Raw genomic sequence first — 24,476 nt, 5'->3', positions numbered from 1 at the left:
TCCCTGGTGCTGCGAGGCAGCAGTGCTAACCACTGTGCTACCATGCCGCCCAAAGGAGTTACATCTCTACATCTAGCTGTTCAGGCTCTCTCATAATTTTAAAGACCTCTAAAAATTGCCTATTAATCTTCTGTTTTAACCTGTTTTCTTCTGGTTCCTTCCTTTTAGTTGTAGCCTCTCAGTTCTGGTGCCATGCTGGCCAAAGTTTTATGTGAGGTGTTTTGATGGCTTTTGTCAAAACCATTTTGTCTTGCTGCATTCCGTCTAGGTGCCCCCTTTGTACGTCTGCTTCCTGCTAATTATGCTGATGGAGTGCTCGAAGCTATACAGGAACCAGAGCTACCCAACCCCCGGAGAATCAGCAATGTGGCAATGCGGGGATTATCGGGAATACCGTGTGACAGAAACAGGACGGTGCTGTTTGTTTACTTTGGTAAGCTGGATTAAATCCTGGGGACTTCCGCAGAATTCCTGCATCTTCCCAGGTCAAGGGGATGGGGGAGGCAGTGGTGGTTTCTCTGGACAAGTAATGCTCTGCAGATCTGGGTTCGAATCCCACCATGGCAGACAGTGAAATTTGAATTTAATAAAAAAATCTGCAATAAAAGTCTAATGATGCCCAGAAACCCTTTGTCGATTGTTGTATAAACCCACCAGGTTCATTAATGTCAGAGAAGGAAATCTGTCATCCATAACCATTCTGGCCTTCAGTGTGACTCTAGGTCAGAAATATGGTTGGCACTTATGTGGGCACGGGGAGGACCGATTCTGGCCCCCACAGGGGGCCAGCATGGCGCTGGAGTGGTTCACGCCGCTCTAGCCTCCCTTCCCGACGCCAAATGAGTGCCGCGCCAACCCGCGCATGCGCAGTTGGGCTGCCTCAACCTGCGCATGCGCGGGGGACTTCTTACGTTCGCCGGCTCCAACTCAACATGGCGTCAGTGTTCAGGAGCCGGCCGCGCAGGAAAGTAGGTCCGGTGGGGGGGGGGGAGAGGCCGGCCCGCCGATTGGTGGGCCCCAATTGCGGGCCGGACCCCATCGGAGGCCGGATGGATCCCCCCTCCCCCCACCACAGGCCGCACCCTGGGCCTTCGCACGGGGTTCCCGCTGGCAGTGACCAGGGGTGAACGGCGCCGGCGGGACTCTGTCGTATCCACATGGCCACTCGGCCCATCCGGGTCGGAGAATCGGCGACATCGCCGATTCCAGTGGTCCACGGCCGGCGCCGCGTCAAACGAGCCGGTGCCAATGGCGCCGATTCTCCGCACCTCAGAGAATCGCGCGCCGGCATCGGGGTGTCGTGGCGCGGTTGTGGCGATTCTCCAGCCCAGCGCTCGGAGAATCGCCCCCATCGTGTTATGATCCCAGACCAGACCTCAACAGTTGCTCAGATGTTAGACAGAAACCCTAGTATTTAATTTAATTTGTAAGACTGTGAAGAAAGAATACTTCGCTCCAGGAGTGATTGACTCCACAGAGAGAACACTGCACGACTCCACACAGGGAGTGATGAAAGACTCCACAGAGAGAGTGACGCAAGCCTTCACAGAGAGCACATTGACAGACTCCAAAATGGAAGCAATTAAACACTCCATAGCGAACGCCATGCATGATCAAGACCATGAAGGTCTATCCACCATATCTGAGCAACCAGAAGCAGACTATGAAAGTGTACCAAGCTCACATGAAACAGAAGACAATGTAAGTCTACCCTCTGTATGTGAGACAAGTGACAATGTGATCACAATCGACATACAAGATGTGCAAGATCACGGCGAGACTGACAGATCTCAGCTCGTCTGTACAGAAGCACTCAACAATCAGAGTTGGGCTACTCATGAGTCCAGTGAGACCACATCTATTGAAATCTCATCTACTCTAAACTACCCACAAGAAAATGAAATCTTGAAGATTTTGACTCCAGAAGAGGAGCACCAAGAAACCAAAGATGATGCAAATGAACCAGAAATGACTCCAGAAGAGGAGCCCCAAGAGATCAGAGGTGAAGCAGATCAACCAGAAATGACTCCAGAAGAGGAGCACCAAGGAAGCAAAGAGGAATCAAATCAACCACAAATGACTGATGTCACCAAGATCAATGCAACATCAGGTCATTCTCGCAAACATCAAGAATAAACACTCAATGAAACATCAGATAACTCAAAGGGCATTGACACCAATAACTTTGAGAATTACTCAAATTATCCACATGGAACAGTCATTGAGCGTAACAAGGACAACAAAAACCATAAGAAGCACACCAAGAACAACAATAAAAACTACAAGCACAACGACAATAACTACAAGAACAACAAAACTACAAGAACAACAATAGGAAGCATAACAAAGACAACAACAGCAACAACAAGTACAAAAAGATCAACAAGAACAATGAAAACAACAAAAACAGAAACAACAAGCACGAAAAAACAACAACAAGAACGACAACGAAAACAACAGACAGAACCGACAGAAACAACAACAATGAAACAACGACCTGTACAACATGGTACAACTCTGCACATGAAGGACAATGCAACAGCACACTCCAAAGCAATGACAAGACTACAAACATACCTTGGCATGTCAACGAATCTAAAGAATTCACATTTTCTCCAGAACAAACATGCACACCAGCTTTCAAGGCAGATACCATGAGCACAGAAAAACGTCCACGTCAGTCAACATCAGTGGTTCGACCATTCGAACAACTCATGATGACTTGTTGGTTATTTAAAAAAAAGAAAACTGATGACATTCAAAAAAAATTACAATATCAACATCACCTCGTCAACAACAGAAGGAAAAAAAACTGAACCAAATAAGTTCATAAAGTTGGACTCATAAATGTTTTTATTAAGATTGGACTCATAAATATTAATTGGCTTTGGATAATAACCAATAGCATCAGAACTTGTACAGATATACATATCATAATTAATCTAATTGTTTTGTACAATTTTCTTCAACACTGTACAGAAAATATGTAAAAGAAGAAAGCGGGCATGTCTGTACATATACAAGGGGTCAATGTAAATGCACTACAACTAAGCAATCACTACAGGGAGGACAGGAGATGTATAAATATAGACAGACAGGAAGTCAGAGGCACTCTTCACAGGAACAGCAGTTGATGAGCAGGACACAGAGAGGCAGCTAAGATGTAACATATAGTATAAGCGCTGGAGAGAGAACAAACTCACACAAATAAAGCATCTACTTCAACTGTAAGACAATGAACTTTATTCAGACACAAGGAATAATACAAGATAAGAGCATAAAATGTTTCTGTGGCAAAGTATGAAATCTCGCATGTGTTGCTTCTACTGTCCTTGAAACAGCAGGAGTGTTCAATTAATCATTTTCTACTATATCTCCGAACACTACTTTCCCATGAGGAGAATGCTGGGAACTAAAGACAACTGGCAGTCATGGAGAAATTCAAGAGATTGTTACAAATAAGTATTGATAACACAGGGGTTATGTGGGGCATGCAGTATGTCGCCAAAAAACAGCTCAAGCATGATTCATTTTATTAAATCGTGCAAGGTAGCAGATTTTCTAATTAAAAGGGCGGGCATACCTTTGCACAAAATCAAAGTGCACCAAAATAAATAACCAATTTACGGATCCATGCCCTAAGCAAGTTAAATACTCATGTCGGATGAAGAAAACGTCTGGAATTTTATTCTTGTCATATTCCTGGCGGCATGGCGGCACAGTGGGTAGCACTGTTGCTTCACAGCTCCTGGATCCCACGTTCAATTCCCGGTTGGGTCACTGACTGTGCGGAGTCTGCACGTTCTACCTGTGTCTGTGTGGATTTCCTCCGGGTGCTCCGGCTTCATCCCACAGTCCAAAGATGTGAGGGTTAGATGGATTGGCCACGCTAAAATTAACCCCTCGTGATTATGTTGTGGGGATATGATGGTAGGGTGGGGTGGACAGGAGAGTGGAGACAGGTAGAGTGCTCTTTCGAAGGGTCGGTGCAGACTCGATGGGCAGAATGGCCATCTTTTGCGCTATAGGGATTCTATGGCTCTACGAACTGGCTCCAGAGGGAGACAGTGGATGAACTCAATATTGATCCCTCAAGTTAGTTAAGATTTTCTTTTAAAAATTCCTGAACTTTGACAATGAATGTTCTCCACCTTGTTTGAACCTTTCAGGGTTTCACGTCATTGACGAAATTTTGGAAGTAACAGGGTCCGGTTGTCCACCTGAATTCCTAAACATTCATATTCCTTCCGGAGACCCGGTTTTTGATCCTAACAACACAGGGAATGTTCAGTTGCCATTCCAGCGAAGCCAGTGGACAACAAGGTCAGGCCAAAGTCCAAACAACCCCCGACTGCAGGTACGTTTCGCCACGAGATGCTGCACCCTCATTGCTCTGATGAATAATGCATTTTTCTAATTTTTCAAGTTCACAGGTAACAGAACTGCTAGAATGAGGTGCACTTTCCCAGTTCTCAACTTCCCCATCTCGACCCTTTTTGCTTCGGTAAGGGGCGGGACAAGGGTGGGTTCAGTGTCGGGGAGGAGAAAAATCACTTTTTGCTGCTCATCGCCACCACCTAGTGGCTGCACATGAATCAGCAGATGGAAAGAGCCTGTCAGCAACATTCCTTACAGAATGGAACCTCTTCAATGCAGAAGGAGGCCATTGGGCCCATCAGGCCTGCAGCGACCCTCTGAAAGACCACACTACCTAGGCACACCCCCCGCCCTAACCCTGTAATCTCCACCTAACCTGTACAACCCTGGACACTAAGGGCCAATTTATCATGGCCAATCCACCTAACCTGAACAAAGAACAAAGAAAAAGTACAGCACAGGAACAGGCCCTTCGGCCCTCCATGCCTGTGCCGACCATGCTTCCCCGTCTAAACTAAAATCTTCTACACTATCGTCCCTGCTTCCACCACCTCCTCCGGCAGCGAGTTCCAGGCACCCACTACCCTCTGTGTAAAACACTTGCCTCGTACACCTCCTCTCAATCTTGCCCCTCGAACCTTAAACCTATGCCCCTGAGTAATTGACCCCTCTACCCTGGGAAAATGCCTCTGACTATCCACTCTGTCTATGCCCCTCATAATTTTGTAGACCTCCATCAGATCGCCCCTCAACCTCTGTCGTTCTAGTGAGAACAAACCGAGTTTACTCAACCTCTCCTCATAGCTAATGCCCTCCATACCAGGCAACATCCTGGTAAATCTCTTCTGCACCCTCTCTAAAGGGAATCTATGTGTGGAGCCAGAGGAAGTGGGCGAGGCACTAAATGAATACTTTGCATCAGCATTCACCAAAGAGAAGGAATTGTTGGATGTTAAGTCTGGAGAAGGGTGTGTAGATAGCCTGGGTCTCATTGAGATCCAAAAAGATGAGGTGTTGGGCATCTTGAAAAATATTAAGGTAGATAAGTCCCCAGGACCTGATAGGATCTACGCCAGAATACTGAAGGAGGCTAGAGAGGAAATTGCTGAGGCCTTGACAAAAATCTTTGGATCCTCACTGTCTTCAGGTGATATCCCGGAGGACTGGAGAATAGCCAATGTTGTTCCTTTGTTTAAGAAGGGTAGCAAGGATAATCCAGGGAACTACAGGCCTGTGAGCCTTACGTCAGTGGTAGGGAAATTACTGGAGAGAATTTTTCGAGCCAGGGTCTACTCCCATTTGGAAGCAAATGGACGTATTAGTGAGAGGCAGCTTGGTTTTGTCAAGGGGAGGTCGTGTCTCACTAACTTGATAGAGTTTTTCAAAGAGGTCACAAAGATGATTGATGCTGGTAGGGCAATGGATGTTGTCTATATGGACTTCAGTAAGGCCTTTGACAAGGTCCCTCATGGTAAACTGGTACAAAAGGTGAAGTCAGAGATCAGAGCTGAGCTGACAAGATGGATACAGAACTGGCTAGGTCATAAAGTAGCAATGGAAGGGTGCTTTTCTAATTGGAGGGCTGTGACCAGTGGTGTTCGACAGGGATCAGGGACCTTTGCTGTTCATAGTATATATAAATGATTTGGAGAAAAATGTAACTGGTCTGATTAGTAAATTTGCAGACAACACAATGGTTGGTGGAATTGCGGATAGCGATGAGGACTGTCAGAGGATACAGCATGATTTAGATTATTTAGAGTCATGGGCGGAGAGATGGCAGATGCCGTTTAATCCGGACAAATGAGAGGTAATGTATTTTGGAAGGTCTAATGCAGGTAGGGGATATACAGTGAATGTTAGAACCCTCAAGAGTATTGAAAGTCAGAGAGATCTAGGTGTACAGGGCCACAGGTCACTAAAAGGGGCAACACAGGTGGAGAAGGTAGTCAAGAAGGCATATGGCATGCTTGCCTTCATTGGCTGGGGCATTGAGAATAAGAATTGGTAAGTCATATTGCAGCTGTGTAGAACCATAGTTAGGCCACACTGGGATAATTGAACACTATACTCCCAGTGTGGCCTAACTATGGTTCTACACAGCTGCAATATGACTTACCAATTCTTATACTCAATGCCCCAGCCAATGAAGGCAAGCATACCATATGCCTTCTTGCCTTTTACGTACGTGTAGAAAGCCTTGGGATTTTCCTTAACCGATTTGCCAATGACTTTTCATGTCCCCTTCTGGCCCTCCTGACTCCTTGCTTAAGTTTCTTCCCACTTTCCTTATATTCCACACAGGCTTCGTCTGTTCCCAGCCTTCTAGCCCTGACAAATCCCTCCTTTTTCTTTTTGACGAGGCCCACAATATCTCTCGTTATCCAAGGTTCCCGATGTTTGCCGTATTTATCCTTCCGCACAGGATCATGCCGGTCCTGAATTCCTTTCAACTGACATTTGAAAGCCTCGCACATGTCAGATGTTGATTTATCCTCAAACATCCGCCCCCAACCTGGGTTCTTCAGTTCCCGCCTAATATTGTTATAATTAGCCATCCCCCAATTGAGCACATTCACCCTAGGACCACTCTTATCCTTGACCACCAGCTCTTTAAAACTTACTGAATTGTGGTCACTGTTCCCGAAATGCTCCCCTACTGAAACGTCTACCACCTGGCCGGGCTCATTCCCCAATACCAGGTCCAGTACAGCCCCTTCCCTAGTTGGACTATGTACATATTGCTTTAAGAAGCCCTTCTGGATGCTACTTACAAACTCTGCCCCGTCAACGCCCCTAGCACTAAGTGAGTCCCAGTCAATATTGGGGAAGTTGAAGTCTCCCATCACAACAACCCTGTTGTTTATACTCGTTTCCAAAATCTGTCTACCTTTCTGCTCCTCTATCTCCTGCTGGCTGTTGGTTGGCCTGTAGTAAACCCCCAACATTGTGACTCCACCCTTCTTATTCCTGATCTCTACCCATATAGCCTCGCTGCCCTCTGAGGTGTCCTCGCGTAGTACAGCTGTGATATTCTCCCTAACCAGTAGTGCAATTCCGCCACCCCTTTTACATCCCCCTCTATCCCACCTGAAACATCTCAATCCTGGAACGTTTAGCTACCAATCCTGTCCTTCCCTCAACCAGGTCCCTGTAATGACAACAACATCATAGTTCCAAGTACTAATCCAAGCTCTAAGTTCATCTGCCTTATCCGTAATACTTCTTGCATTAGAACATATGCACTTCAGGCCACCAGACCCGCTGTTTTCCGGAAACATCTCCCTGTCTGCTCTTAGTAAGAAGTCTTAGAACACCAGGTTAATGTCCAACAGGTTTGTTTCAAACACGAGCTTTCAGAGCATTGCTCCTTCCTCAGGTGAATGGAGAGGTATGTTCCAGAATCATTTATATAGACAAAATCAGAGATGCCAGACAATGCTTGGAATGCATTTGCGGGTAATCAAATCATTACGATCCAGAGATAGGGGTAATCCCAGGTTAAAGGGGTGTGAATTGTCTCAAGCCAGGACAGTTGGTAGGATTTTGCAAGTCCAGGCCAGATGGTGGGGGGTGAATGGAATGCCACATCAATCCCAGGTCCCAGTTGAGGCTGCACTCATGTGTGCGGAATTTAGCTATAAGTTTTTGCTCGACACTGCTGCGTTGTCGCGTGTCCTGAAGACAAATCAGACACTAAGCTACACACTGCCCTTTGGACTGAAAAACAGCAGAATTAGACAAACCACTTACCTTTCATGATTACCTGCATATCTTTGGACTGTGGGAGGAAATCAGAACGCCCGGAGGAAACCCACACAGCATATAATTGTGTCTTAAATAATTAAGTAGTTTTTTTGTCTCCAATACACATCTTACAGTCTATTTAATGTCGATACTCTTGTTTGAAGAAGGACCTCCTGAACTCTGCCTTTCCATTTTTGCTGTTTACGCCAATGTCCCTCTCCTATCCTGTTTACTGTACTTGGAAATCATGTTCTAAATAATCTTTTGGTCACTTGTTGTCTTGTTTGCTTTGCTTGACTTCGTCACTTCATTTCAAGGGTAAAGGGACCAGGTTTCTTTCGACTTTGCTGATAACTACATTAAGCATCAAGCTCATTACTGTTTACTGTATTATCTCTAGGTGCGTTAATGTCTCTAGTTAAGGTCCTGGACGAGACCCCAACATTTTTCAGGATACCGTATATGAACCCCAAATATATTTTATTTATATTTTAAAACTGTGAGGAGAGGATACTTCGATCGAGGAGTGATTCCACTGACCAATTTGAAAAATGAAATGAAAATCGCTTATTGTCACGAGTAGGTTTCAATGAAGTTACTGTGAAAAGCCCCTAGCTTTACATTAAAGCAAACTTTATTCCTGACACAGGATTAAACACATTAACATCACAAAATATAGCCTTCAATTAACAATTAACAATTCTTAAAATAAAAGGAAAATTAAACCCTTTTTACTCCTGACTTATACCTTCTCTATCTCCAATTAAGCAAAACCCATCACAGGTCAAAGGCCACTTATAAATAAAGTTAGCGAACACAGGGTGCTCGCTGTCCACTTCTAGTGATTTATTGGAAAGACTGCTTGAAGAGAGTGAGGTTGTACCTTGCAGGAAACAGCCTGCAGATACTTCTGCCTATGTCAGACCACTGCTCAACCTGACGGCATTTCGCAAGAGCTGCTGCTCAACTTAAAACTCCCAGCAGACAGCCAAACCTATAATCAAACTGCAATACTACAGACAGACCTGGCTCCTCACATTAATTACATTACCTTTATCCAACTCACCTAAATCTAAATATCTGCTCACCAAAATCGAAATACAATGCCTCAAAATATCCACCCTCGAGGGAATATCCAGCAAATATAAAATTGCATTGGGCCTCTCTTTGTAAACAATTATGAGTTGGAATGAATGACGATGTTACTTTTACGACATCTTAATTGCACATTTTTCAGACACACCACCTGCCTGTGTGTTAAACCAGGATTTATTACAAATATTACTGCAAAAAGATACATATTATAAATAATGTGATCTATATAAAAAAATTCTACACTCATCACACTTTCCTGTATTTGAATCAGTTACCAAAACTTGACATAATGTACATGTGCAGCCCTACTATAGTGCTGTTATGGTGGTATCATGACTAATTCCTTATTATCAGGCTACAGCTGTGGTTCAGTTGTTGGCACTCTTGTCTCTGGGTCGGAATGTTGAGCATCCCCCCCCCCCAACCCGGGTCTGAAGGTTATGGGTTCAATATCCCACCCTGGGATCGGAAGGTTAAAATTTCAGCCACCCCCTCCGTCTCTGGGGTCAGAGGTTATAGGTTCAGCAGCACCCGCCACCCTCCCCGGGGTCAGCAGGATATAGGTACATCCTCCCCTGGGGGTCAGACGGTTATAGATTCAGAGTCCCACCTGGGGTCGGAAGGTTATAGATTCAGCATCCCCCCCTCCCTCCCCCCTCTCCCGGGGTCATAAGGTTATAGGCTCAGCATTTTGCCATGAAAACCTAGGCTGACACTTCAGTGCAGTACTGAAGGTGTACTGCACTGTCACTGGCACAACTTTTAACACCATTGATAATGTACATTTAAATATAACTAAGTAAATATTTAGCAGGCTGAAAGTAGATACACGCGCCATCATAAATGAACCTAAATGCACATGCTTTTTTTTCATGTTCAGCTCCTGAGACGGGGCATCTACGCTTCAGGGGTATCTATTTTTGGTGATGGTGTTTAGGAAGGAACGTGGGGAGGCTACCAGACCTTCTTCAAGTCAAGCCAGGGAATTATCTTTGATGGGACATACCCCATCCCTAACAGCACTGTGGATGTACCTACACCACAGGGACCGCAGTGGTTCAAGAAGGTGGCTCACCACCACCTTCTCAAGGGCAGTAAGGGATGGGTAACAAATGCTGGCCTGGCCAGCGAAACCTACACCCATAAAAACTGATTTTTTTAAAAAATGATTTCACACCTATTTTGAACCTCCACTGTTACAATAATAATTACAAAAAAATAGAGGCTAAGATTGAGGTACACCACAGAAATGATTCAGATTGTAACCAAGTTGTGTTGTCTGATGGAAAACATTGTCTTATTATTGGATGCAGTAGATGGCTACACATTATAAACACGAAAAAATACATCCAAAACAATTGGTGGAGATGTGTGTGGTGCTCTGCTCGCTGAGTGACAATCGCTCCCAGTCAAGCAAATTCTCATCCTTGTTTTCAAATCTCTTCATGGCATTGCCCCTCCCTATCTCTGCAAGCCCCTCCAGCCCCACAACTCTCCAAAATATTTGCGCGCCTTCAATTCTGAAATCGCGCACGCCACTGATTTCACTCCAGCTGACTGGGACCCAAGATCTGGGATTTGCTCCCTGCACACAAGGCTACGCATCAACTGCTGGAATATGCGATTCGAACTGATAGGTGCTTGATGGCCGGCACAGGAACGATGGGCTGAATGGCCTCTTTCTATGCTGTAAAGCTCTGACTCTAAGGCATCGCCGCCTCTCTATCTCGCTTTTCCCCTTTAAGGTACTCTTTAAGACCATATCATAGAATCGCAACAGTGCAGAAGGAGGCCATTCGGCCCCTCGGGTCTGCACCGACCCTCTGAAAGTGCACCTACTTAGGCCCTCTCCCCCACCCTATCCCTTTACCCCTGTAAATTCACCGAACCATTGGACAATAAGGGGCAATTTAGCGTAGCCAATGCACCTAACCTGCACATCTTTGGACTGTGGGAGGAATCCGGAGCACTCGGAGGAATCTCAGGCAGATTCTGGCAGAATGTGCACACGCCACACAGACAGTCATCCAAAGGCCGGAATCGAACCTGGGACCCTGGAGCTGAGAGACAGCAGTGCATACCACTGTGCCGCCGTGCTGCCTCTAATGTACCTCTGATCAAACATTTGGTCCTCTGACTAACAATTTCCTTATGTCGGTTTGTTTTATCCTTTGTTTTTCCATGCTCCTGCCTAAGGGTTCTCTGAAGTGTTGCATGTGCCACTGGAATGTAAATTGCTGCTGTTGTTGTTGATAACTTGCATCTGTCTTGTTGTTGATGTCATCCAGATAAACCACGCCACTACATGGATCGATGGGAGCTCTATCTATGGGTCGTCCCATTCCTGGAGTGACGCCCTGCGTACCTTTTCTGACGGCCTTTTGGCTTCTGGCCCAGACAAACTGTTACCGAGGCAAACTACCGGCTTGATTCGTTTGTGGAAAATGGCAGATCCTGCATCCAGGAGACATGGACTACAGGGACTTTTTGGTAACCACCTTGTCTCCTCAGCATGTCTTGTTTGGTGATCGCGTCGCTGAGGCATTACTTTTTAAAAAATTTTTGAGTACCCAATCATTTTTTTTCCAATTAATGGGCAATTTAGCGTGGCCAATCCACCGAACCTGCACATCTTTTGGGTTGTGGGATGAAACCCACGCAGACACGGGAAGAATGTGCAAACTCCACACGGACAGTGACCCGGGGCCGGGATCGACCCCGGGCCCTCAGCGCTGTAGGCAGCAGTGCTAACCACTGCACCACCGTGTCACCCCATCAATGAGGAATTACAACTGACGTCCGCTAATACTTCCAATTTTTGCTCCAAAGGTGAAGCTAAAATTGGCACTCGTAGAGAATCACAAATGAGCTTATTCGCCAGAAAAATCTGAATGGAGTGTCCAGATGGAAAGTTGGGGCTTCCAATTTGGCTGCACACGACAATATCTGTCTTTTTTTCTCTTAGTCTCTGTTATGTGTGCGCTACTTTTGGCAAATACCGAGGAGAAAGCAAGTTGTGGTCCCTCTGAAAATATTTTAAATGCAATGCAAAAAAAGCCCTGTAAATTTGAGGCATCGGTGTGCATCCATTCTACTGAGGAAATGTAAAAGTAACAGCTCGATAGATGACAAAGATTTGGCGCAGTTTAGCGGGCCTGTTAACCAGAGGCCGAATCCCGTCACGGCTACAAAATCTCACAAGGGGCCAAAAGCAGGATTTGGCCGGCGAGATTTCAGAACACAATCCTCCCCGGCCCTCCCCGATGACTCAATCAGGCTCACGCCCAGGAAGTGAGTGAACCTTATTTGCATCAATATACTCAGCGTGGTTAAAGTCGCATTTTCAGCCCTCACTGAATCAGCCCACATCCCAGGCGAGAAGTCAGATTGCCGCGAATTACTACAACTTTTTAATGATAATAATCTTTACTGTCACAAGTCGACTTTCATTAACACTGCAATAACGTTACCGTGAAAATCCCCCAGTCGCCACACTCTGGTGCCTGTGCGGGTACACAGAGGGAGAACTCAGAAAGTCCAATTCACCTAACAAGCACGTCTTTTGGGACTTGTGGGAGCAAACCGGTGCACCCGGAGGAAACCCACACACACACAGCGAGAATATTCAGACTCTGCACAGACAGTGAGCCACGCTGGGAATCGATCCTGGGACCCTGGTGCTGTGAAGCAACAGTACTAAACACTGTGCTATCATACAAACAGGAGCCAGTCGGCATGACCTCTGAGAGGGAGGAAGGAAGTGAGCATCACTGTCTCCAAGGGGCTAGAGACTGCTGGCCAGCTACAAAGAAGGGTTTGGGGGTGTCCCGAGCGGGGGATAACTGGGATGGTGGTCATGGCTCGTGTGGGTAGCCGTGAGGTCTACTGCGCTGTTTTAAAGCTCTTAGAGGACGGTGTCACTCTGCTGTCTGTGGCACCGGGAATTGGGGCAGCTGTGGCAGTGCGCCACATGGGGTGGGGTGTGATGAGAGTCAAGGAGGGCGAGCCTTATGGGCTGGGCGGATGAGACCCTGAAAGAGAAGGCAAAATGGTGCTCAGCCTGGATGAGCCGTCCGGGAGTCTTAAGTGTTGTGGCATGACAGCAATGAGATCTCCGAATGATGTAAGAAGGGTGCCTATTAGCTTTGCCTATCCCTGATGCAGAAAGCAATTGTACCCTCAAACATTCCAGACATTCATGCTCGTCAAACTAATTGGTCGACAAGAGTTAACTCTTTATCAATTTCAGCTGTCAAGAGGTACAAACTTGAGGAATATTCAGAGGAGTTCAAACTCGAGGAATGGAGTCACGGCTCTTGGACACATAGGATCGAGTGGCATATCCTCTCTTTGCTCTCCAAATTGTTTTCTCATTTTGTTCTCCAATTAAGGCGCCATTTAACGTGGCCAATCCACCTACCCATGCACATCGTTTTGTGTTGTGGGGGTGAGACCCACGCAGACATGGGGAGAATGTGCAAACTCCACATGGATAGTGACCCAAGGGCGGGGATCAAACCCGGGTCCTCAGCGCCGTAGTCCCAGTGCTAACCACTGCACTGCATGCCACCTCTAATTATTTTCTTAAGTTCCCCCCTGCACTCTCTGTACTCCACTATGACTTCTTCCCTTTGTACGTGCAAAAAGCCTCTCTTTTCTTTCTTATCCAGTTCTGAATATTCTTTGGCATCCAGGCTTCTACATAGAACATAGAACGATACAGCGCAGTACAGGCCCTTCGGCCCTCGATGTTGCACCGATATGGAAAAAAACTAATGGCCATCTAACCGACACTATGCCCTTATCATAAATATGCTTATCCAATAAACTTTTAAATGCCCTCAATGTTGGCGAGTTCACTACTGTTGCAGGTAGGGCATTCCACGGCCTCACCACTCTTTGCGTAAAAAACCCACCTCTGACCTCTGTCCTATATCTATTACCCCTCAATTTAAGGCTATGTCCCCTCGTGCTAGCCACCTCCATCCGCGGGAGAAGGCTCTTGCTGTCCACCCTATCTAACCCTCTGATCATTTTGTATGCCTCTATTGAGTCACCTCTTAACCTTCTTCTCTCTAACGAAAACAACCTCAAGTCCATCAGCATTTCCTCATAAGATTTTCCCTCCATACCAGGCAACATCCAGGTAAATCTCCTCTGCACCCGTTCCAAAGCTTCCACGTCCTTCCTATAATGAGGCGACCAGAACTGTACGCAATACTCCAAATGCGGCCGTACTAGAGTTTTGTACAACTGCAACATGACCTCATGGCTCCGGAACTCAATCCCTCTACCAATAAAGGCCAACACACCATAGGCCTTCTTCACAACCCTATCAACCTGGGTGGCAACTTTCAGGGATCTATGTACATGGACACCGAGATCCCTCTGCTCATCCACACTACCAAGAATTTTACCATGAGCCAAATATTCCGCATTCCTGTTATTCTTTCCAAAGTGAATCACCTCACACTTCTCCACATTAAACTCCATTTGCCACCTCTCAGCCCAGCTCTGCAGCTTATCTATGTCCCTCTGTAACCTGCAACATCCTTCCGCACTGTCTACAACTCCACCGACTTTAGTGTCGTCTGCAAATTTACTCACCCATCCTTCTGCGCCCTCCTCTAGGTCATTTATAAAAATGACAAACAGCAACGGCCCCAGAACAGATCCTTGTGGTACGCCACTCGTAACTGAACTCCATTCTGAACATTTCCCATCAACTACCACTCTGTCTTCTTTCAACTAGCCAATTTCTGATCCACATCTCTAAATCACCCTCAATCCCCAGCCTCCGTATTTTCTGCAATAGCCGACCGTGGGGAACCTTATCAAACGCTTTACTGAAATCCATATACACCACATCAACTGCTCTACCCTCGTTTACCTGTTCAGTCACCTTCTCAAAGAACTCAATAAGGTTTGTGAGGCATGACCTACCCTTCAAAAAAACCATGCTGACTATCCCTAATCATATTATTCCTATCTAGATGATTATAAATCATATCTTTTATAATCCTCTCCAAGACTTTACCCACCACAGACGTTAGGCTCACCGGCCTATAGTTACCGGGGTTATCTCTACTCCCCTGGGAGTAGAGATAAGCTCCTCTGGGTTTGTTGCTCCTATGCTTCATCCTAAAGCTTGCTGGGCCTGTACTCTCCCCATTTCCCCTTTGAACCTCCCCAACCAATGCTCTCATAGATTTTCCCACAAGAAGCTGTTTCCAGTCTACTTTGACCAGATCCTGCTTTATTTTAATAAAATCAGCCTTCCCCAAATCCAAAACATTTTTTTTCCAGACCATCATTTTCCTTTTCCATAACAAACTTAAATCGTACTGTGTTGTGATCGCTGTCACTAAAATGCTCCCACACTGTAACCTCGAACACCGGACTGTCTTCATTCTCCAGAATTCGATCCAGCACTGCGCCATTCCTTCTTGGACCTTCTATAGATTGACATAAAAAGTTCTCCTGAATACATTTCATGAGATCCACACATCTGAACCTTTGATACCACGATTATCCCAATCCAGGTTGAAGTTGAAATCCCCGAATATAATTACCCTATTATTATTATTTTTATACACCTCAGTGAATTCTCTACATATATGCTTCTCATTTGCCTGCTGAGTGTGTGGGGGGCTATAATACATTTCCAGCAATGTGACCACCCCCTCCTTATCCCTAATGTTTACCCACAAAGCCTCATTTGAAGACCTTGCCAAGATATCGTTACTCACCCAATCAGCTGCTTCCTCTTGCCCTTCGCCACTTTCTGAATCCTGACGTCACCTCAGGAATTCCACCTCGGGATTCAGTGGCGGTTCACTGTGCTGCTCTTTTTAAAGTGCGTCACTCCGATGTGCTGCTCCCCACCAGGATCGCTCTCTCTCTTTCTCCGGCCTCCGGTGCATTGGGACTCTTCCATCCAGCCTCGCAGTCACAGGAATGGTACTGACACCCTCTCCTGGTATTCCCGGCTCTGCGATTTGCATCTCCAGCAGCTGCAGGGCGGACATGTCCAGGGGCACGGCACCTGGCTGGGGCACAGCAGAGTCCTGGGATCCAGGAGTCCTCTGACTGCCCGATCGCTGGGACCTTCCTGAATCCACCTGATGTGCATCAGAAGCAGTGTGGTGCTCACCGGATAGTGACTCAGAAGCCTGTCTACGAAGTTCACCAACCAAAGTTTCATTCGATGTGATGGTGGATGTTGCAGGTGATAGCTGTGACACCTCAGCTGTATCCTCCTCCGAGATCTCTTCCGAGATGGTGTTGAGGATGGGGGTGGAATACAGCTCGTAGATGGTCCAGTCTCTTTGGTTGATGTGCCTGCAAGGTTCATGGTTTTAGTACATGGCCTGGTCAACGGTTTGAACTACACAGAACTCATTTGAGCCTGATCATCTGGATGAAGGTTCAGTCGCCCCTTGCTTTTCTCTTGCAGGCCCACCTCAGTCTCAGTGCTGGCTGAGACCTGCTGCTCCTCCCCTGCAAGCTGCATGGCCCTCACATCGTACAGAGTCAGGATCCTCATTTCAAGCATCCCACCACCTTTCAACTCACTCGTGGCGGTTGTGGGCAAGCCTCTCCTGCAGGAACACAAATGATGGGGGGGAGGGGGGGGTGGTCAGCACTGCTACCTCATGGTGCCGAAGACCGGGATTCGATCCCAGCCTCGGGTCACTGTCCGTGTGGGGTTTGCACACGTGTACTGGGGTCCTGTGAGGTGGCGGCTTGTGGGTTAACGGTGACATTCCGGAGGGGTGACGGAAGGGTAGCGTGCAGAGAAGAGACAAGGAGCACCTGGATAGCAGGCGTACAGTTCGTCACATATTGAGTAGCTCCTTACTCAATAGTAATTAATACTAGTTAATCATAGTTATTTGTATTTAGCCATTGAATCCAACTGTACTCATACTTCACTAATGTTTAGTTTGGCGATATATAGTTCTGTTCTTTAACAAAGCCTTATGTTCCTGTTTCATTCAGCCACAAAGATATCGTCATCCGTGAATATAGAGAACATTACACTCCCCCATCATTTAATTGCTCAGATACTCCCCTCCCCCCTCCAACGCGGGCGAATCAGGCCCTTCACACCTCAGGTGCGGTGTTTTTCATGTGGGGAAATATTTTAGTTTCAAAGTGCCTGAAAATTGTGGTGCAGACCGCCAATTTTCTTGCCGGGGGCTGGGGGGGGGGGGGGGGGGGGAATTCCGTTCCTCGCGGCACATGTTCCAGGTATAGTTTTTCCCGTTCCTATCCTGATACAGTTAACTTCCTTCCTCCCCCTATCCCAATAACCCAGGGCAATTTTGGACACTAAGGGCAATTTATCATGGCCAATCCACCTAACCTGCACATCTTTGGACTGTGGGAGGAAACTGGAGCACCCGGAGGAAACCCACGCACACACGGGGAGGATGTGCAGACTCCGCACAGACAGTGACCCAAGCCAGAATCGAACCTGGGGCCCTGGAGCTGTGAAGCCATTGTGCTATCCACAATGCTACCGTGTTGCCCGTAAATCATGGCCGGGATTCTCCCTTACCCGGCAGGACGGGGGGTCCCGGCGTACCGGAGTGGCGAGATCCACTCCGGCGTCGGGCCTCCCCAAAGGTTCGGAATTCTCCGCACCTTTAGGGCTAGGCCCGCGCCGGAGTGGCTCCCACTCCGCCGGCCATCGCCAACGACCTTTGGCACCCGGCCGACTGGCGGCGGGGCTGGCCGAAAGGCCTTCGCCGGTCGGCATGAGTCTGCGCATGTGCCGGAGCGTCAGCGGTCGCTGACGTCACCACCGGCGCATGCGCGCTGGGGGATTCTCTTCCGCCTCTGCCATGGTGGAGGCCGTGGCGGTGGCGGGAGAAAAAGAGTGCCCCCCACGGCACAGGCCTGCCCGCCGATTGGTGGGCCCCTGGGGTCCGATAACCCCGCGCACTCCCCTAGGATCCTGGGGCCTGCTCGCGCCACCTGCTCCTGCCAGCACCAGAGGTGGTTTAAACCACGTCGGCGGGAGATGCCTGACAGCGGCAAGACACCGTCAATTCCTGGGTGGCGGGATTTACGAAGGCCCCGGGCGATTCCCCGACCCTGCGGGAGGGTCGGAGAATTCCGCCCCATGTGTGCTGTATTCTTTTATATGGGTTGGTGTAATGCCCTCCTGTGGCAGTGTCACCTCTGTGTGTGTCATGATTGCCCATTGGTTGTGTCCTATCTTACTGACGTATTGGTTGAATGTCTGTGTGTCCTGTCTCTGGTGCTCCCTCTCGTGTCTAGCTAGTCTACGTGTACTTACATTAACCCCTTGTGTATTTACAGTAATGCATATCACCACAGGTGGGGGGAAGGTTTGGGATATTAGCTTCATCGTTAGGTTGGAGAGGCTGGGGTGAGGGGGAGTGAGGATTTTATGGAGGTACACAAGATTCGGGCAGGTTGAACTGAGGTAGGCGAAGACGAACTGTTTGCGCGGAAGGAAATAGCCTTGCAGGGGCTCTGGGGATAGAGTGGGGAAAATGGGACGACGCTACAGCGAGCCGGCGTGGACTCGATGGGCTGAATGGCCCCATTCTTTGTCTGTACGCCGCAAGCTGGGAGGGATTTAAGAAGAGAATTCCGGAGTATGGAGTGGGGGGTGGATCGGATGTGGGATTGGCAGGGTGGGGAAGGGGTCAGAAATTCCTGCATTTCCCAACCGGCTACTGGCAATTGCTTCTCCAAACTGGAGGAAACCCATATACAGAATTGTGGCAGCTCATGCGCTTATAACATGTGCTTTTTCATAAATATAGATAAGCTTTGAGAGAGGGAAAAATGCAATGCTGATTGAAAATGTGAACAATAAATTCCACCAAATCTTCACAATGTTCTTTTTTTTTCATGACCCGCTAAAAGATTTTGGAAATGCAAGGGCAAACGAGAGTCCCTTCCTGCAAGCGGAAAGTATCATCTGGTTCAGATACCACAACTACCTGGCTGGCCAGCTTAAGTCCCAGAACCCCACGTGGACCGATGAAGAGTTATTCCAGAATGCTCGGAAGCGAGTCATTGCCACCTTCCAGGTAACGTCAAATCGCGGAATTGCTGCTCATTTATATTCCTGTGGCTCATTTGCTGGGATAGATTGGGAACATTCTTCATCGACTCCGTTGGCTATTGAGGTCGAATTAATTCACCTGAGGAAGGAGCTGCCGCTCTTTGCCAAGTATTATCATGAACCAATCCAATGGAAGCTCATGGTCACCAATGCCATTTTTGGGCCTGGCAGCTCAAAAAAGGAGACATGTAGAAACATGAGGATTCACTTAAAGAAGAGACATTCAATAATAATCATAATCTTTATTGTCACAAGTAGGCTTACATTGCAATAAAGTTACTGTGAAAAGCCCCTAGTCGCCACATTCCGTCGTCTGTCCGGGTACACAGAGGGAGAATTCAGAATGTCCAATTCACCGAACAAGTACACCTTTCGTAAACTTGTGGGAGGAAACCGGAGCACCCGGAGCTAACCCACGCAGACACAGGGAGAAGGTGCAGACTCCGCACAGACAGTAACCCAAGCCAGGAATCAAACCTGGGACACTGGCGCTGTGAAGCCACAGTGCTAACCACTGTGCTACCATGCTGCCCATGAAAGCCGATAACAGACAATCCCAGGGGTGTAAGTACATAATTTGCTGAGAGTGCATGTCCGAAGTGATAAAACGAGGAGCACCTTTGCCTCGAGACGTACGCCCTGTTTTAGAAAGGATATCAAAACTATCACGATGTTAGTGCTACTACTATTTGTTTGGTAGTTGGAGTGAGGACCAGTGTTCAATCCAATTATTTTACTTGGACAACTTGTTATTCTTTCTCCCTTTCAGATCCTGGGTGGGATTCTTTCACCCTGGGGCCGGGCCGGAGAATCGTTGGGACCGGCGCGACTCGCGGCACGCCGCCACGGCCCGGTCCGCCGATTCCTGGAGAGCGGAGAATCAGCATCATTGACACTGGCGCAGTCGGTGTGGCGCCGGTCGGGGACCGCTCTACGGGCTCCCCCCCCCCCCCCCCCGGCAATTCTCCGCCTGGGATGGCCACGCAAAAAAAACGAGACCCGCCGGCACCATTCATACCTGCTCTTACCCGGCGGGACCTCGGTGTGGATGCATCCGGTGGCGGCCTGGGGAGGGGGGGGGGGGGGGGGGGGGGCGGGCCTCCGTTGTGGCCTGGCTCTCGAACGGGGCCAACCGATTGACGGGACGGCACGTCGGGCTGGGGACCTCTTTTGTTCCACGCCGGCCCCTGTATCCCTTCACCATGTTGCGTCGGGGCTGGCGCGGAGATGGAGGCACAGCGCATGGGCGCATTGTCGCCGGTCCCACTGCGCAGGCACAGACCCGCGGTGCCCATCTGACGCTGGCAATCGGCACCTGGAGCGGCGTGAGTCGCTCCTGTGCCGTGCTGGCCCCCTGTAGGGGTCAGAATCGCTGCTCCTGAGGCCGTGTTGATGCCGTTGAGAAACGCGACGGCATCAACACTTAGCCTCAGGATCAAAAAATCCCGTCCTCAATATTAAAAAAAAAACATGTGGGTGCTGATACTCTATAATACAAACATCAAATGTTGAAAAAATATGGCAGGCCAGTGAGGAGAATTGAACTCGCGGGTTACCTCAAAGAAACAAAAACGACTTACTGCAGATGCCGAAAGTCTGAAATAAAAATGAAAAGAAAGTATTCGAGAAGAATCTCTGGAGAGGAACAGAGTTAATGGGCGCGATTCTCCGTTGCAATGCACTCAGACGGAGCACAACACGTCCAAAGTATCGCGGGAGAGCCCTCCAGCAGACCTACCAACAGCCTGTGCGCCTCGTGAGAGTCAGAACTCCGCCCAAAATAGGCGGGACCAAATGATGCTTACGGAAGAAGGTCGTATACTTACTTACAAACTACCTTCCCGGGATCCACCGGCCTCTGTCAATTCTCCGGATAAAAAAAAATTTGAAGTGTGGGCAGCACGTTAGCACAAGTGGATAATGCTGTGGCTTCACAGTGCCAGGGTCCCAGGTTCGATTCCCTGCTGGGTCACTGTCTGTGCGGAATCTGCATGTTCTCCCCATGTCTGCGTGGGTTTCCACTGTCTGCGGAATCTGCACGTTCTCCTCATGTCTGCGTGGGTTTCCTCCAGGTGCTCCGGTTTCCTCCTACAGTCCAAAGACGTGCAGGTTAGGTGGATTGGCCATGATAAATTGCCCTTAATAACCAAAAAAGGTTAGGAGGGGTTATTGGGGTACGAGGGAAGGGTGGAAGTGAGGGCTTAAGTCGGTCGGTGCAGACTCGATGGGCTGAATGGCCTCCTTCTGCACTGTATGTTCCATTTCTAAATCAGTGACAAACTCCCCAGGGCTCCAAGAAGTGACTAAGTGTCATTGAATAGCGGCTGGGAACTCGCCAGCCGAGCCGACGGGAAACCCCCTGAAAATCCCACCACAAATTAACTTCGAAATTTTACCGGTGAATCGCTTCCAGTGGCCGGGATTTTCTGGTCCCCACCCACCATGGGATTGGGAATTCACACCCAACGTCAACAGACCTCTGGCTGGTCCACTGAATTTTCCATCCTGCCCACAGGAATTCCTGTCGCAGTCGGGATTCGAAAACCCCAGCCATCATTTCAGGTCGAGATGACCTTTCATCAGATTCCGATGAAACTTCCAGGAACTCTGGTGTTTTCCTCAGAGCTCCGTCACAGATAAAGGTCATTTGTGCTGTTTGCCAAATTGATCACTATCCATAGAAACCACTGAATTACTACAGTGCAGAAGGAGGCCATTCAGCCCGTCGACTCTACACTGGCCTGCCAAAAGAGCACTCCATCAAGGCCCACTTCCTTGCCATAACCACATAGCCCACCAAACCCTCCTAACATCTTTGGACATGAAGGGGCAATTTAGCCTGGCCAATCCACCTAATCTGCATATCTTTGGACTATCGTTGTATTCAATCGCAAGTGAATATGCATAATGAGGGCCCAACATTCCTACTTGGTTGAAGATTGTGACTTGGCTTGTTTGGAAAGAATTTTTACTGATGTTACAAAAACCCTGCAAAGTACGTACTGTTGCAGCTTTTCATCTTGCACTCATCAGGGTAGCTGCTCAAGATAAACCAACAGTAAAGGGAACAACAATTTATACTGTATGAGAAGAGAGTGCTGATTAGTTGGCAACGGACTCTGATAGCTACAGGTATTGCCTTGGAGAATGCAGCAGAGCACAGTTAACTGCCACAAAGTATTCCTCATGGTGATTTTGAGATAAATTAGGTTACTCCAGGGCTGCATAACTTGGACTTCTTTAAAATAGGTTCTTTGCTGGTTTCCAAACTATATTTTATTCACATTTGAAAACAGGTTCAGTTAATACAGGAGTGAGAAACTGGCCCAATCATTCTTCCCTTACATGCTAGATTAAATTGAAAGGCTCATTACTGGTTAAATGTATCAGAATAATGGGCTGGAACTTGATCCAGGTGACGGGGGCCTTGCTGTTTGGAGAGCTGACAAGAGACCCCCTTTGAGGAAGGCAAGCTGTATTAAGTGCCAATTAGACACGTATATAGTCAACGGTGGGATCGAGCACGTCGCATTTTCACACTGAGGAAATCTCGGCTGACACTGTTTTCTTACCCTTGCAGCGCATCATACTTTACGAGTGGCTGCCGGCCTTCATTGGACAGAATGTGAGCACATATGGAGGTCAGTGTGGTTTATGCTTTCACAGCAACTCCATTGTGGCAAGTTAAAACAAGCAACTCACAAACGTTTCCTGAAAGTGATGAAAGTCGCATTTCCTACTGGCTTTCTGTTTTTTTTTCAGGCTACCAGAAACAAGTAGATCCGGGTATCTCACCTGAATTTCAGTCGGCGGCTATTAGAATAATCAACTCCCTGGTTCCACCAGGCATCTACAGGAGGTAGAGACGAGGATTACGCTGGCTTAATATTTCTCTGCATTTTTATGGGTGACCCAGTGTGCTCGCTTGGCTTCTATTGCTTTGCTGGAATCTTTAATTCAGTGTGTAGTATAAGGGCATGGTAGATAAAGGGTGCGATCCAACGGCCATGCTGTACCCGAAAAGCAATCCCCTCCCCCCCCACCTCCTGCCCTCCCAGCTCCAAGGATCAACCCGGCAAGCGTTGCGATATGAATCCCACTCGCAATGGGGGGCGGGATCATTTTTGGCAAATCTGCGTATTAGAGTGAGGCAGTAAGCCTCATTCTAATGTTCAGATTCCCGAGGAACCTGAGACTTTGGCATTCAACCCCTTCACCTCAGAGGCCTCGGGCGAGCGCCGTTTGGTAATGATCCCCACAGAGAGGGACCAATAGGAACGGCACTCATGGGGGTCTCCCAAGGGATCAGAGGCCCCCAGCTGCATGCCCTTTGGGCAGGGCAGTGCCCTGGCAATGCTGGTGCCACCTGGTCACCCTGGCAGTGCCAGCCTGGCACCTGGACAGTGCCACCTGGGTGTTAGCCTGGCACTGCCAAGGTGCCCAGGTGGCATTGCCAGCTGGCCCGGGCACTGCCAGGGTGCCAGGTTGGCAATGCCAATGTGTCAAGCTGGCATATTTTGCACCTGAATGATCGGACCTGGGTTGCCTGGCATGGATGTAGCGTGGGGGGGGGGGTCTGGTGGTGGCTGCGAGGGGGCGGGGGGGGGCAGGGACTCTCCTATACTGTGTTCAGGCTGTTGGGGATCATTTTGGGGGCCTCGGAGATCAGGACCCATTTAAAAATGGCGCCCCGATCTCTCGCTACAATGGGGAGTTCTGGCGAGCGAAGCTCCCCACTGTACAAAATGGGGCGATGCGCGGCCTCGACTGCGCGTTTTCCATTCAGGCCCCCTATTCAATATGAGTCGTGGACAATGGCGGGACAAACAATGCGCACTCGGGCAGGCATGGAAAATCCCACCCAATGTGTCTACATTTCTCTAAATAACACCAGTAACTCAACTTCAAGATCAATTCACAGAATTATAGAATCCCTACAGTGCAGAAGGAGGCCATTCAGCCCATTGAGTCAACACTGACCCTCTGAAAAAGCACCTGAACCTAGACTCACTCCCCCACCCCATTCCCACAACCTCGCCTCACCCTTGGACACGAAGGGACAATTTATCCTGGCCAAACCACCTAACCTACACATCTTTGGACTGTGGGAGGAAACCGGAGCGCCTGGAGAAATCCCACGCAGACACAG

The 24,476-nt window shown here is 48.2% G+C and overlaps 1 protein-coding gene across 1 annotated transcript in view; it reads left to right on the top strand.

Moving 5' to 3' along the window:
- LOC119956723 (dual oxidase 2-like) overlaps positions 1-24,476 on the top strand; it is a 107,028-nt gene that overhangs the window by 13,431 nt on the left and 69,121 nt on the right. Inside the window, exons 4-9 of the mRNA XM_038784060.1 lie at positions 269-433; positions 4,170-4,357; positions 11,508-11,709; positions 19,126-19,292; positions 22,908-22,968; positions 23,090-23,186. Of these exons, the coding sequence (XP_038639988.1) occupies positions 269-433; positions 4,170-4,357; positions 11,508-11,709; positions 19,126-19,292; positions 22,908-22,968; positions 23,090-23,186 (880 nt within the window). The remainder of the gene's footprint in view (positions 1-268; positions 434-4,169; positions 4,358-11,507; positions 11,710-19,125; positions 19,293-22,907; positions 22,969-23,089; positions 23,187-24,476) is intronic.

This window comes from Scyliorhinus canicula, chromosome 24, assembly GCF_902713615.1.
Source record: "Scyliorhinus canicula chromosome 24, sScyCan1.1, whole genome shotgun sequence".
NCBI classification, from domain to species: domain Eukaryota; kingdom Metazoa; phylum Chordata; class Chondrichthyes; order Carcharhiniformes; family Scyliorhinidae; genus Scyliorhinus; species Scyliorhinus canicula.
This window is presented reverse-complemented; position numbering and strand designations above follow the sequence as displayed.